This window comes from Candoia aspera, chromosome 2, assembly GCF_035149785.1.
Source record: "Candoia aspera isolate rCanAsp1 chromosome 2, rCanAsp1.hap2, whole genome shotgun sequence".
Classification (NCBI taxonomy): domain Eukaryota; kingdom Metazoa; phylum Chordata; class Lepidosauria; order Squamata; family Boidae; genus Candoia; species Candoia aspera.
Genome location: NC_086154.1, coordinates 198,279,850 through 198,295,947, shown reverse-complemented (window position 1 = coordinate 198,295,947; position 16,098 = coordinate 198,279,850). Strand labels below are relative to the sequence as shown.

The 16,098-nt window shown below is 35.9% G+C and overlaps 1 protein-coding gene across 1 annotated transcript in view; it reads left to right on the top strand.

Annotated features, from left to right (window-relative positions):
* Positions 1-826: 826 nt before the first annotated feature.
* PRUNE2 (prune homolog 2 with BCH domain) overlaps positions 827-16,098 on the top strand; it is a 123,072-nt gene continuing 107,800 nt past the window's right edge. The window contains exon 1 of the mRNA XM_063295162.1: positions 827-1,067. Within this exon, the coding sequence (XP_063151232.1) occupies positions 1,032-1,067 (36 nt within the window). The 5' untranslated portion in view covers positions 827-1,031. The remainder of the gene's footprint in view (positions 1,068-16,098) is intronic.

Below are 16,098 nucleotides of genomic sequence, written 5' to 3'. Positions count from 1 at the left end.
GTTATGATCTGGACCCATTTTATAAATCCTTTGAGAAACCCAAATATACATCCAGCATGCACAGCACTTCCTGTTATGCACGTATGTTGGTTTACGTACATATGAGATGTATGTTGGAGTTTCACTTACAGCAGTATACTAGAAAGATTTGAACAATATTCTCCACTTGGCTTCTGTGTAAACTATCAAAATATACGAAGTGCCTGCCGTACTTCACTGAGTAAAGTAAGACATGTTGTTTGCTCAGGACGCTGCAAAGGGTAAACAGACACACAAACACGACAGCCATAATAATCTACAGAATATGCGTTACCATCGTTAGGATATTTGTTTAGAAATTCAGTTGAAATCAATATGGTTTACTTCTAAGCAAGCAGGGTAAAATCTGGGCATCACGATTGCATCTGCCAAACGGAAGTTTCGAATCCCCCGAACTATAATGACCAGGAAGGATCATAAGGATCGTGCATCATAACACGGTTAAAAAAAAAATCTTATGTGAAGTTTTACTTCTCTGTATATACGTCCCTCCTTGTTCCCGCATATCAGACACCCACATGGGCTCTGCAGTGCTTTAGGACGCGAGAGAGGGAGCGGAAGGCAGAGCGCGCGCGAGACGCTTCTTCCCTCTGCCGCAGATCTCTGCATCTTCACTTTCCACTCACTTTTGGGCGCTGTCCATGGTTGCAGCAATTGTCTGCGTGACGTCAGCCCGCCTGAGCGTCTTTGCGATTGGTGGAAGAGCTCGGTCGGCTTGTGGAATCATGTAAACTCTTCCCCCTCTCGCTGCCCGCCCCCCCCATCCCCCCATGCCCGGGCACCCGTAACCACTTTGTTGCCTAAATAGGGAGAGGAGTCCACGGGCAGCGGCGATCTGTTGGGAGACGTAGCAGCCGCGGCGGCGGAAGAGGCAGAGGCCAAGGCAGCAGGACACCAGATGCAGGAGGCAGGAGCCGCCCAAAGAAGCAGTGCAGAGCTCTGTCGTGGGACTTTGCCCTGGCTGAACAGAACCCGCAGGCCAGCCACACAACATGGAAGACTTTTTGCAGCGCGCCAAAACAAAGCTGGTAAGTTCTGCAGAAAAAGAGGGTATCTTGGAAAGGCTTTCTTACTATGCCAGCTTGTTTTGCTACACTTTCCTGCACATTTTTTTAAAGTTTTGGAAGACATCCAGATGAGCTTGTATGAATCAGCATTTTGGATAATAATATGAAATAGTTAACAATGACATCACAATGCTTATGTTGTAAGTTGCAACCCCAGTGTAACTAATGGAATCCATTACTTCTCAAGTGTCTAGTCCATTGTTTTTAAAGACTCACAAGAAATAGTTGAATCCTCACCCACCCATTTGAAGAACTTGGTTTGTAGTTAGAAGGCATCCCATAGAGCTGGCAAGCTTCTCCCTATCATTTTAGTCAATCACAGAAATTTCATCTTATGGTATGTAAGACAATTCAATCCATGTTTACTCAGAAAAGAGTCTCATTGTACTAAATGAAGTATACTCTTGGGAAAATGTGTCCGGAATAATCTATTCAATACTCTACAACAGTGCATGGAGCTCTTTTTGATTCTGAGGGTTCAAATTATGGAAGTAAACAGCAATAAAGGAGGAAGTTCAATCAATGTCATATTATGAAAGCATCAGAATATGAAAATAAATACACCCCCAGTGAAACCACTTTAACTTAAAATGACTGTTGATATGAACCAAATGTAATGATACAGCAGCCCTGTATCATTAGACTGGTTCTGTAATATTTCTAAGGAAAGTTCAGTTGAGAATACATAGGGATACAAGGCCAGAAGCCATGAGCCTCTTCATTTTATCATTATCAGCTAACATTTAAAGTTATTTTTAAAACTTCTTAGCATATAAGCATTAGTCATAATTCATGCCGCTTGAAATAAAGTTACTCTTAGACTTCATGCAAATACATTAAAAATAAATATTTCTAAATAAGGCCATAAGCAATATTGCATTTGTCTTCATATGTATTCAAAATATAACTGGATGGCACAATATACCATCTCCACCCTTCTTATTTTTTCAACAAACATGTTATTTGTGTATTTTAAAATATCTTTAAATAGATATCAGCTATCTGCCAAGGGTCCTAGGTAAGATTTCTTAATAGAATAATATTTCACAGTAATTAATGTTACAGCTCTTTTTTTTATCTAAGGTTTTGTTTAAGTTTTCTTCAAAGCTATAGTAAAAGCTGATGACAAAGCACAGAAGGCATGCATAATTGAGGACTTTCTTTTTAACTCTAGACCCAGAGCAGAAGCACTCAAAATCTAAAATTAACATTATGTCATCACTTCGTGGCAGAAAGTGAGCATTAAGAACATTGAATTCCACTTTTTAAAGTTCTGCTTCTAAGATCTTGTCCTGCTAATCTTCCCTGTCCTAGTTAACACCAGGTCTTCCCATGCTAGCCTTAGATGAAAATTGGAAGATGGCACAGTGCTGCATCTCTGATGGTGACTTTGTTAGTTATATTAGTAGAGATAGTCTGAATGGAAAATTGGAGAGGTTTCCTTGCCATAACATGTGTGTCTATGCTTGCTGTATTCACATTCCATTGTACCACTCTGTGCACAGGTGACATAATATATATTTTATCATTTTCAAACATGGATAATGTGTATTGTGAGCTTCTGTTAGGGAGAGCTCATTGAGAACAGTGAATATAAAACACAACCATTGTAGATCCTAAAGTAAGCAAATTGTGCTAAAGGGCAAATTCCAGAAGAGTTTCTGAATTTGTTCGTTCAGCAAGAAGTCAAAAAGTGCAATGGAATCATAGAAGAGCATTTATCGATTGTAGCAAGAGCTTTCATTACAAAGTAATGGCTTACTTTGTAAGATACAATACGTTTTTTTTTTCAAAGTAAAGGTAAAGATGCCCTTGAATCAAGCTCAACTCTTGGTGATTACATAGACAGATTTGTGGCAGTAGAACATAAATGGTTTGCAATTGTCTTTTTTAATGTTTTATAAGTTCCCAGTCTGGTTTACAATGCTGGAATTCCATGGTGGAGTCTCATCTGATACCAGCTAGGCCATAGCCTGCTTATTTTCAGAGTCCAGGTAGTCAACCAGGGAATCTATTGTGTAGGATATCATACAGCACTTTAATAAATTATTTTTTTAATAAAAAAGGTGAGATTTGCAACATCACTTGATTATTATTGAACGCTTTTCCTATTGTGGTGCTTTCTTGGTTTGTTGGATTTCAAATCTATTTCTCCTGTCAGCATGGTTTACTGGCTAGAAGTTCTTAAGGATGAACATCTGGGGGACTTCATGTTCTAGAAGAATGAAGTGTAAGAGAAAATAAAACACTCCTCTTTTCTGTTTGTGGAAATATTATGAATATAGTTTTAGATTTTCTCAGCATTACCACAATACAGCTGTGAGGCAAGCTAAAAGAATATAAAATTACAAATATTAATATAGTGAATAAAATCTAAAAATAGCTAAATAAAATAGTGCTTTGATTATTCAAAGCATGGATGAAGGGTATATACATCTCCTAATGTGAAACAGAAAAACAATATACTACCAGGTGAATTTGCCTGGGGTAAGAACTTCACAGAGGAAAGGAATAACTGTGGAAAATATATTCGCTGCATTAACTGATGGGAAAATTCATATTACCATTTTTAAATATGCATATGTACTACATACATATACTTTTATAGCAGAAGTTAGCAACATTTTTGATGCCAGCACCAGTGAACAATTTTATGTTTTATGTATTTATTACAAAAATTGGTATGCCACACAATTCCACAGGCTCTAGCTGGCTTACATTGATAAACCAAGTGTCACTTTGTATGTGGGCGGCCATATAAACCAAATGAATATATAAATAAATAAATCCATAACAACCAGTCATATAAAAGACAAAGAGCCATATCTAGCATGTCATTAAATCTTGTGAGATTTAGCGAGCTTGAGAGATTTGGGCCATTAAAAAAACACTGGGAATCACAGCACAGATGCTATCTGGCATATCATGGTGTGTACTGGTGCTGCACTGCCGACTCCTGCTTTATGGAGAATAATTTGTTAAAAGTTTTGAGCTCCATAGAAACCTGATATGAATTTGAGAACCTTCAGGATCCTACAATTCTACCACTTCATAATGCATATTATATGATTAAAAAATTCCAGTAAAAACTCCACATATTTATTTCTAACATGTACATCTTGTATGTGCAACTATGTATGAACCTATAATTTTTCTATTCAGTTTTATGTCTTTGAAGTTTTACATAAAAGAAATATTGGTTCAGCCAGTCAAAACACAGAAGTAACACTTGTATTTTGGATGGAAGCCATTTAAATATCATTATGCAACTTCTTCTAGTGGATCTTATTGATGTGTTTATCGTATGGCAGAATGCAGGTTAATAAGGTTATAGCAACTATCCCATATGAAGAAAAGGAGGATTGGTAAAATATACAGGATATACCATAATCCTAAAATAAACAGATTGCTCACATATCATAATCTAATACTCATGCTACCTAGATAGCAAGCACAAAAATATACTGCAACATTTAACTGTGCTTAAACACAGGACAATTCAGAAACTGGAAGTATGTTATTGCCATCCACATACTACCAGTTGATACAAAATTTTGTTTCTTGACTGATCCTGGAAATAATTGGAAGATTCCATGTTGAGCATGACTTTGTGTATAAAATGCCTAGCTGTGTACATATAAAAAAATTAAACATGTCTGTAAGGATAACCTTATTAATTTTTACTAGTAATCATGGATTAAAATATGTGTATATACATATGAGTCATTAATTTAACACTGACAGATGGTACAAGCCTGATACATTGAATAATGCATATCACATCAGTTCATGTAATGTTTTTGTTTAAAGTGTGTCAGGAGTGGGGAAAGCAATCAGTCTCTAATGGGGTCTGTTCTTGGCCAAAAGTAGTAGCATTTCAGTGTTATGTAAGTATTTATATATAATACAGTAAGTATTTATATATAAAATGGGATAGAACAGGATGTCCTTGACTACCTCTCATGAAGGGAGAATTGCTGGTTACTGCAACTAAAGCTGATATGCAATGAGTGAGCTGATTCCATGAAAATAGGTGAATCTAACTGATGGTTCCTTTGTTCAAAACAGTACCTGGGTGTGCAATAAAAGAATGAAAGCATATCCTTAACTTTGGGCTGCCTGATTCTTGACAGATTAAGTTCTTCATTAAATGCTATATATTAGGGATTGATCAGAAAGAAGAGCAATTATAAAACCTTGCATGAAATATCCCTATACTGTTACACTCAAACTTACATCAGTAGAACCATACTTCGTTGCATATATGTTTCAACTCCAACTGTTCAATTAGAAGGCATACAGCTTAAGAAATGGATTGTTGCATACTACCCTGGCATGTTGTGCACTCTCTAAAACATTTCTTGCCATGGATCTTAAGAAGCAAATGCATAATAACTGGTGATCCCATTGTAAATGCTCTGCTAATTTGGATACTAAATATTTAATTTTAAAAAATCTGCAAAATCGGCTTTTCATCTTCTATTTCAAGTAAAGAAGACAGTTGATAGCAACTGTGTTTTCATGTAGTCTTTAAAAAGTGGCTTATGTTTTTTTATCAACTTATTGACAATTACATGAAAAAGTATCACATTTTAAAGCTTCCTTTAGTTTATGATGTATTTTGACAGAATCTGAAATCAGTGTTGAACCAGTTTACATTTAACTTCTAGTTAATGTATTGACTCCATGGGTCAATGTTTCAAACCAATGGGATGAGTTTAAAAGTTCTACATATTGTACTGTTAGATCATTAAGAATGTAACTAATTTTAATTACCAGTACTACAGAATTGACTTATTGAAAATCTTGAACTATTCTTAAGAAACAATTCAAACTCTATTTGGAAAACATTGTTCTGAAAAAACAATATTTATGATCTAAACAATGATGGTAAAAATAATAAAGATGATGTTTTAAATGTATTTTATTATTTCAAGAAATGCCAGATTGAAGATAACCATGAGAAAATATTTTCATAAGAGTCCTCAGACAAATCTCTCTGTGCAAAAATGATCCAAAAAATAACAGCTGTGTTTAAACATTGCTACCACCTGCACAATTTTAAAACATGCAAGATGAAGTGCACATTCCTTTGCAGGGTGATTGATGAGTAGATTTTAATTAGGAAGCTAACCATTCTGAAGTTATAGTAGTTTCCATTTAATAGCCAGTTTGATTGTGTAATGATTTATTACCAAATGCCCCAAAATGGAGCATTTAATGTGCCCTTTATTTTAACCTACTTGTGACTGAAAACCACATTGGTTTAAGGAGATTCCTTTAATTGTTCTACCATATTGCATTTCTTTCTGTTTAGGCTCTCAAAAGTAATTTGCAGAAAGGTGGCATATAGCTCATTGGTTAGAAACTAAGAAAAATTATTTTCCTTTGTGAAACAGCTAGGCAAAATATTTAGCTGATAATAATTGTAAGTATAAGATGTTTGAATTCTTTTTTCTTTGTAGTGTGAGGAGAAATGTCTTGAATGAAGATGATGGCAGAAAATAATAGGGTATTAATACATTTTTTAAAAGTGATTTTAAAGGACGTTATAATATACAAGATCTGTTAACAGTCCAAGGATCACATCCCTCAAGATATAAAAATGACATTTTCAGTAGCTGATCTGACAGTTAATTCATTATGTAATATGCTATAAACAGATTATAGTATAGTATAAAAACAAGTACATTTTAAGTCCTTTGAAATATATAAGTTGTGGTCCAGGCATAAATACAGTGAATTCTCTTACTTTTCAATAATGATTTTTTTGTTGATGGTGGTGGAAATGCAATTACAGAAGAGGAGGGAAAGTGTTGTGTGTTTTTCTGTATGTTTATTAGATTTACATCCCATCTTTTCTCCAGGAATTCAAGGAAGCTTACATTGGGATCCCCCTTCATTTTAACTCCCCAACAACTTTGTGTGGTAGGCTGGTAGAGTGATTAGCATTAAGTCAGTGAATGTCCATGGCTAATGATGGAATTTAAACTGGCTTTACCCAGTCCTAGTCCAACACCTTAATTATTACAGTAACTGAACTTAATCCAGTATTCATAACACAAATAAATAAATGTTAGGGACACAGTGTAATGGGAGTATCTTTTATGCAACGTCATTCAAAAAGGAATAAAACCTCTTGCTTATTTGAGTCTGGTTATGAGTTATTTCCAATGGCATGTGCCCTAGTGTTTCAGGTGCAATTCAGATTTTAGCTGTGTAGATGAAGGGCTATAAGAGCTGGGCTGCGAAAATCTGAATGACAGTTAGATGCCAGTAAATAGGTAGCGTTTTCTGTTTCTTTGCTGCTACATAATAATTGTCTGGATTTTTGGACCCCAGATATGATTGCCCTACTAAATAAAAATTAGAAGGAAGGAAAAGGATAGAATCTGCCTTAATGCATTTTGGCCAGGGTTAGTCACAAACTAAAATATACACTCAGATAAACTGCATTATATAGTAATACTCTTACTGTTGCAGGAATAATGCCATGTATTCTTAGCCCAATAGTTTCAAATCCTACTACTACTTAATAATATCAAATGAAACAAAGTTAAAGAAAAAATTAGTTCTTAGTTGATAAAAATGTCATTGCATTAGTGTTAAATTCATATTTAGAAATGATTGTGCTTTTCAAATTGCTGAGCTTAGATACAATTTCTCAGAAAATTTCAGGCAGAAATCAGAGTTTTGCTACTCAATAAGTCTTACTGACTAAAAGCCTTGGGATCATACTATATGAAGCAGTTTTTAATTTTATGGTTAAATATAGAAAATTAACTTCAGTCTTCCAGTTACTGCAATTTGGACCTTTATTGAAAAGAAATCTCTGAATACTTCCTATGTTGAGAATTTACAATGTACATTATTGATTTACTTTAATATAAGAGCTTTGATTTCTTTTTAAATCGCAGATTATTGACATGGCAAGTTTAATGGCTCTACTGTAATGACCTGAATTGTGCATCCTTCTTGTTCTTGGCCACACCAACCGAATAATTCTGTAAAAGGCAGTAAAAGCCTTCATTTTACTTACTATTGATAGTGGAATAGAGACACTTCTGTAACATCTGGTTTATTTTTTTATTACCCCATATATTGTATGTTATTTCTCAAATAGGGTCAAAGCAGAATTTTGTATTTGCTTGGCTTTTTTTTTTGGCAATCCATAGGCTTTTCTAGAACACAAACAACTGAATTTGGGATCAAGAATGCAAGAAAATGTAGATGTGCTGGCACATTTTTCACTGAATTAGCAGTAGGCCATTTTTTCAGTGATAATTTACCACTGAATACACCCTTAGTAATTTAGAGGTAATTTGGAATGTTATATCTAACCAAATACACAACAAAGCTGTTTTTACTCTCCATGTTCATCCAATACTGATATTTTTGTACCTTATGAAAAAAGTCAAAATGAGGTTACCTGCCAAAAAACCTCTTTATTTTGCTGAATCAATTGATAGAAAATCTATTTGGTTTTAATCTACTGATGACCGTTTTCACTGAATATATATAATATTTCTCATACTATGAGAGAGGGTGAAAAATATTTCTTCTATTTTCTCAATACAGTTCCTAATTCTTAAACTTCCATTATTTTTTTCCTTTGGTTATATATATTATATATAGCTATTTAATTCCTTAACATTATGTTTCTTAGAATTCTTGAAGCAATTATTGGATTTCTAGCATTAAACTAACATAACCAGATAAATCTTAAGCATAAGATTACTGTTTCCATAATGGGCAACTTGTATCAACAGTCTCAAAAGAGAATAAGAAAGTGAGCTTTCTCTTACATTTATTTTCTGACATATTATTATGTGTATTTCCAAACTTTGAGATTAATGAGGATGTCATTAACAAGTGAATCAGATGCATTAACAAGTGAATCAGATAATACATATAGGGTCAGCTGACTGCCACTTTTAACAGGAAGTAATGTCTGAGCGATGTTCCCCTGAGGCCTAGAATGAATATACATCTGTAATTAATGTAAGAAGTGACTGGATGTCACATTTACTTTGCTCTTGCAATGAAAGATCATTCATCTTGAGATATAAGAAGTCCTAACCTTCAGAACAAACAGCTCAGACATCACAGTTTCAGAAAGCTGTTTCACAAAGCATATTTGAAGCAGATCACACTGTCAGGCTTATTTCTGTGATATGTAGAACCTTTCTGAGTACTTTATATTCAGGCTGGAAGGAAATTAAGCAGAAAAGCTAAATGAAATATCTGTATTCTGTGATGAGCATAGGGGATAACACACTGCATAGCTCTTACTATATAGATATTTTCAAAAGATTCCTAGCAACATCTGGCTAGAAAAAGAAAGCTGGGCAACTGGACACTTTCCAATGTGTGGAGATAATCAACACACTACCATGTAGTAACACAAAGTTTACTTGCAAAACATTCTTCTAATGCTTTATTGGATTTATACTATTTGTCTCTCTTACTTGTGCAGATTGGTCTTTATTGATGAGCATCACATTTGTTACTTCATATATCCTAGAATACAATGTATGCCTTCCATTTAGTTTATTCATATTTCCATAGAAGCCCTTATTCCAAAGCATCATCATCCATACATTCACAGAGTACAACAGATGCCCCTAGTTACAATTTTTACACATACAAAAAAATGTAATTATTTCCCTTTGTTAATCTTACAGAAATTCAAACATTTTTCTTTTATATTTGATTTCACGACTCTTTACTATGTAATGGATTAGAAAGAATCCTCATCTTACTTTAGATTATATGCTAGAGAATCAAAGAATTAAGAAGTCATATGAAAAAAAGATAAATGATGCTATACGGGCTGTCCTGACTAGTATGATACTACAGTACATGAGTTGAATCACGTGCTGTAGTATCATATTAGTTGAAAGTCAGTATCAGTCCATAAAATATGGTGATCTGAGAACCACAATTCTAAATAATTGCTATACATTGATTTTAAATAAGTTTTAATTAAACTAGCAGTTAATTCTGCCATAATACAATATTATCAGTTCCCTGATCAAGGTACTGAGCAAGCAGCATGGTGACAAGATAAGTTGCTCTGTCTTGGTCCATATGTTTGTTGTTTCAAATTTTCCGTAGTTTTAATTGGTTCCCTGTAGAATAACATTTACAAGCATCTGGTATGGAAAAATGCTGACTTGTGTTTGTTATCATATATTTTAATATGCTGGTGGCACAGATCACTTAGTTTTTAATGTGATTATGAACTTATTTAGTATAGACAACAGTGTGTTTTAAAAATAATAACAGTCTGCAGTGAGCTAAAATGCACTCTAGTTCTTTTTTAACGCATTTAATGGAAAAGCAAAGCAGCCAAATTTTTAAGAGCCTTGACATAAGAGTTTTGCTGAAACCTAATTATGCCAGTAACTATTTGAAAGGTACCTCTATGGTTGGTTGCAAGTGTAGCAGGACATGTAAACTCCTGGGACATTAGGTGAAGCCAATAGCCTCCATATCAGTATTAAAAGTATTTTAACAGTACAAAGCAGAAAACAGTGGAAGATTGGAATAATCCTCCAGCAATATAATAAACAAGCAAACAAACAAACAAATAAATAAGGTTACATTCAGGGGCTTTCAGCATCTCCAATGCTTTTTAAAAAGATTATGAATAAAGTCAGTAACATCTTCCCAGAAAAATGGCCATTGAGTAATGTGCTTGATTTCTCAGGAAAGAATTGTGGTGTTTTTTTAGTTTTCTTTGTGAAATGTTGTGAAATGTTTTATTGACTGACATTTAGGCTGTTTCAATTTTATAATTCCCTCGATCAAAACTTGACCCTGCAGTTCTAAAATGCTTCATATTATTTCCACATTTTATATACCACCTTTTTTCCCTCTTCATTATCACTTTTAGAGTAGATCTCCCCAATTTCACCATTAGCCCATTTTTAAGACAAAGTGTATAGCCACAGTACAATCTTGTTGTGGTTTCATGATGTTCATCTCATGCTCTCCAATGGTAATGCTGGTCAGAATTTTTTCAGTTATTTTCAAGAATATTAATTTTAATTGAACTTATTAACTTAGAACCTTCTATTTTTTAAAAAGAAGAAAATGCTTCTTAATTTTTTTTTGAAGTAGAATGAAGTTGGAAGGGGTCATTTAGACCACTGAATCCAATCCTTGCTCAGAGTAGGAATCCAGAATAAAGTATCCCTGACAGATGTCTGTCTAATCTCTGAATACATCTAGTACAGGACAATTAAGCACCTCTCTCTGTAATTGGTTTTATAGTCAAACCTCTGTTACTGTTGGGAAGTTTTTCCTCACATACAATTAGGATCTTACAACTTAAATAATAAAGACATTATTCACTGTCTTGCTCTCTAGGGAAATAAAAGACAGGTTTTTGACCTTTGTATGCTCAGTTGTGCTGTCTTATTTCCTTTTGGTCATCTTTTTGCAAGGTTTTGCGTAATTCTTCCATTTCTCTTCATATGGCTTAGTTAAGATCTTCTTGTAGTTTCCTGTATCTGCTCCATTGGTTCCTATTTTCATTCAGAATTTCAATCCCTGGTGCAACTGAGGATAGTCATCACTGATTTGGGATGGGCAACCAATTTTGGGCTAAGTGCCACATTCACTTTTATATTTTTCGAGATGCATTTAAAAAGAAGTTGGGGCCAAAAGGTGACAGTGTTTAGGCTTAGAGTAAAAAAGGGAGATTAAAATTTAATAATCAAATACATGAATAAACACAACCAATATTCTCTTCTGGCAATGGCCAGATGCTTCTAGGAGGACCAGAAGAATAGTGGATAGGAGAGCACAGTAGATTCTGATAAATAAGTTTCCTGCCCATTGGCCAACATTTATTGTTGTAAAATAGATATCAAACTGCTCTGAACCAGTTACAGTTCCCAAGATGTAAATTGCCTTTTACATCAGTAATATTCCAGTCTAATATTTTAGAGAGAAGGCCCAGTTATTCCAGGAATTATTTGTTTATTCTAATAATCAAGCATCATGTACCTCTTGTAAAAGAGAAAGTAGTTTTAGCTCTAAGGCTTCAAAGCCTTTCACTGTTTTTTAAGCCAAAACAGACAAATGAAGAAAACATTAAAGAGCAATCTGCTGATGAAGTTTGGTTCGGCTTCAGTGACTTGGTGTAGAGCAGGCCAGCACAACCTGTAGAGGGAAAAGGGTCAAATTGCTACATTAAAAATAATTGTGGGCTACAAAAGGATAATTGGCACACCAATCAGCTGTTCAGAGGCTGGTGGAGAGGCGACAGCAATGGAATTGGTGGTGTCAGTGAGACCTGGAAACATGGAAGGTGGTCCACAGCATGTCTTTCAGGGTGGAGGTGGCTGTGAAAAACTAGACAGTGGCAGCAGACCCTTCTGGTGGTGGTGACATTTGGCAGCAGTGGATTGGTTGAGTTTTCCAAAAATACCAGCAGTCTGCACAAAGCTGCTTGTCGGGTTGCATATGGCCTGTGGACCATATGTTATGCAGGTCTGGTGTAGAGGAACGTGTAGATAACCTCAGGAAGTATTGCTGGAACAGTTAAGGCAAGGAAAGGAGGAGGCGTGAGAAAGAGACTTAGAATAGCCCTATAAGAAGGGGCAGAAGGAAACTCTGGTAGGCTTTCAAGATTCTGTTATTATACCCTACAGTAATACATTCCTGTATTCCTCGCACTGTCTGTTTCCTGACCTGGCCTACCTCAAAGAGCTGGCACTTGGTGATCTGCTTCCATTAAGACAATGTTTATATTAATTTGGTGACTCTTCCAAATTTTAAAAGATGGGACTAGTGTAGAATGCAATGCTTCACCATCTAATTGAGGTAGGCTTGAAGAAAATACTCAGCTAGTCCATTGATCTTTTTTTTTTGTTATCTTCTATACGGCAAGCCTTGATCAAGCATATCTTACTTACAGTTCTGTAAACAACTGAAAACTACATCATCACAAGAAGTGAATTGGTCAGAAGCAAATGTGTGTGAGAACATATACCAACATTAATTTGGTACATAGTTTAACATGGGTGAGGCTACCACACTGTGGGGATATGATCCCTGAAGGACTTTCCAAAACTCATATTCCTTTTCCACCCATCTCTCTTGCATCTTGTTCATTCAATATACCCCATTCATCCCATGGCAGCTCTCTGAGGTAGGGCAGGTCAAGGAACAGAAACAAGAAATACATGAAATTTTATAGATATAGGCTATAATAACAGAATCTTGAAAGTCTGACAGAATTTCTCTTTCCCTTCCTCTTATATCAAAGACAGACGAGGCAGGACAATCATGAGTTCTCATGCTTTCCTGTTTTCTTAGGCTAACCTCATGTTTCACTAACAATCACCACATATTTTCTCCAAGGTCATCTCTGAACTCTTCTACACCCCTCCCCTGCTTGTATACAGCCATTTCTCTCCCATGCATCCAGTGCTTGACTGCAGTGGGAAATGTACAGCAAGGAAGGAACCCTGATTTAGTATCATTTTAAGATTTTCCTAGCACCTTGATCTGACTGCTGCCCATTCAGATGGTTTTGCTCTTCCTACATCTTTTTTGACAGGGAGTCAAAAAATAGAGAATTAAACCCTGTGGAATCCTTTCTACAGGGGTCTCTTGGGGCTTGAAGTTGTGGATTCCTGTTGAAGAAAAGGGCACAATTATACATTGTGATATGTTTTATGCCAGAGGTAAATGTTAAGCCATGGATAATTGTCTACTTTTTTCTAAAATATTTCCATTGCATGTATTGTTGTAAAGTATAGTGGTAGATGTGGTATGAAGCAAAATCCTCAGCTTTATAAAAGCAAATTTGGAAGGAGATGGTGTGATGTAGTTGTCCTGCTGAGTGATGACAGAATGGAAGAAATCCTGTTTGGAATATTTAGTGATGAGAGCATTACAGAAGATGATGCAGCTTATTACTGTGTGAGGAAACATTTAAAAAGTCTGAAACTGGAAAAGAATTTGAAAGATTTATTATCTATGACAGAATGAAACTCTTCTTAGTGGAAACTGACATTTTAGCTCAGATCATGTTATTGTCTTATTTCCTACCTTTTCTCCAGAAGCTCAAGATGGTGTCTTACTAATTAGGCCTAAATCAGTGTTTTTCAACCTCAGTGACTTTAAGATGCGTGACCTTCAACTCTCGGGCTGTCCCCATGCTGGCTGGAGAACTCTGGGTGTTGAAGTCCACACAACTTAAAGTTGCTGAGGATGAGAAATGCTGGTAAATCACAGATCTCACAGATTTAGTAGAGACTAGCCCAGGGTAGTCACAACAAAAATTCACCTAAAACAAGTTCTAGACTTCAAATTATAGAAAATTATTCTAACCTGTATGTATTTTTAGGGGAATCAAATTTCCAGAAAAATCACATTGAAGATTGAGTTACCGGTAACTCATAAACATTATGCTTATAGCCCTTCTGAGGTCCTATTCACGTTGCCTAGTTCTCTTGGCCCCAGTACTTCATGTACCACCAAGCATATTTGGAAGGGAACAAGGAAGGAAGGAATGTCATTGCTTTCTCTTCATCTCTCTCCCATTGCAAATATGATCTCTGGGCATGTTTTCCTGATGCAGTTTGAAAATACTGTTTCTCCCTATGTTGCCTCAAGGGGTCCTGTCCATTTTGGCTGGTGCACTTTACTTTTTACAGGCTACCCCAGTGGCTCATCGGCTACTTCAAAGAGGAAGAAACACCCCTCAACTTCTTTTCAAAGTGTTTTTTCAAGAAACTCTTATTCTGCCCTTGTTACTACTTTACCTCAATGATGAAGTAGTTAGAATACTTATTTCATACACAGAACATCCCTGCTTTGACACTCAGCAGAAACAACTTCAAAAACTTCTCCTTTTCCTACTACTTCCTTCTCTGACCTCCCAATTTGCCAAGGCCTTTAAAAAAAAGAAGTCCAGGGGTGCACGGTTTTATTGTTTCTTGAGTCTCTGGTCACATGAGGTTAAAAAGATTTGCTGTCTAACTTGAGATAAATGCTTACCTCATAGCTGTCATTGTGCTACCATACAGTATATGTACATTTTGATGCTTTCAATTTATCTAAATATAATTCAATGTGTGTGTGTGTGTTTGTAGCTGCAGGAAAATTGTCCAATGAGAAATGGAGGTTGTCTGCAGTCTGGACTGAGTATGTTTTCATGATGCTGCCCAAAGGACTCAGTCTGGACAGGTTAAATTACCATGAGTGCAGGACAAGAGCAGCTTAACAGTTGTGCTCTGTGGATATGCCCTCATCCTGAGGCTGAGCTTAGGCAATTAATGCATATTCACTGAGTTGCAGATGGTGCAGTGGCCACTTGATATGATGGTTAGCTGCAATATAAACTTCCTTGAATAAGCAATCCTGGACAATTAATGATAACACTAGCACTAGTAGTAATGCTAGACATAGAGAGTCAGGGAGATAGCCTTGACAGAAATATGCAAAAACTGTTAAGATAAGTGAAGAGGCCTGAAACATTCCTTAAGTACTGGGAAACAAGATAGGACAGGTAGTCTTCATCTAATGACCACAATAGGAACCAAAAAATTGGTTGTTAAGCGGTAAAGTCATTAAGTGAGCCTTCACATGATGGGACCAGATTTTATGACCATTTTTATGATGTCGTTAAGCGAATCCAGCTTCCCCAATGGATGTTTTTTGCCAGAAACCAGCAAAAAAAGTAGCAAATCGTGATCACGTGACTGCAGGACGCTACAACTGGTCATAAATGTGAGCTGGCTGCCAAGCGCCTGAATTGTGATCAAGTGACCACAGGGTGGTGTGATGGTTTGTGATGGTCCTAAGTGTGAGTACTGATTGTAAAGCACTTTTTCCAAGGCCGTCATAACTTCAGACTGTTGTTAAATGAATGGTTGTTGAACAAGGACTACCTGTATTTGGAAGAGACTCAGGCAGGGTCCTTCCTGATTCACTGGGGTATAAGAAGTGAGGAGATAAAGCACAATCAGGT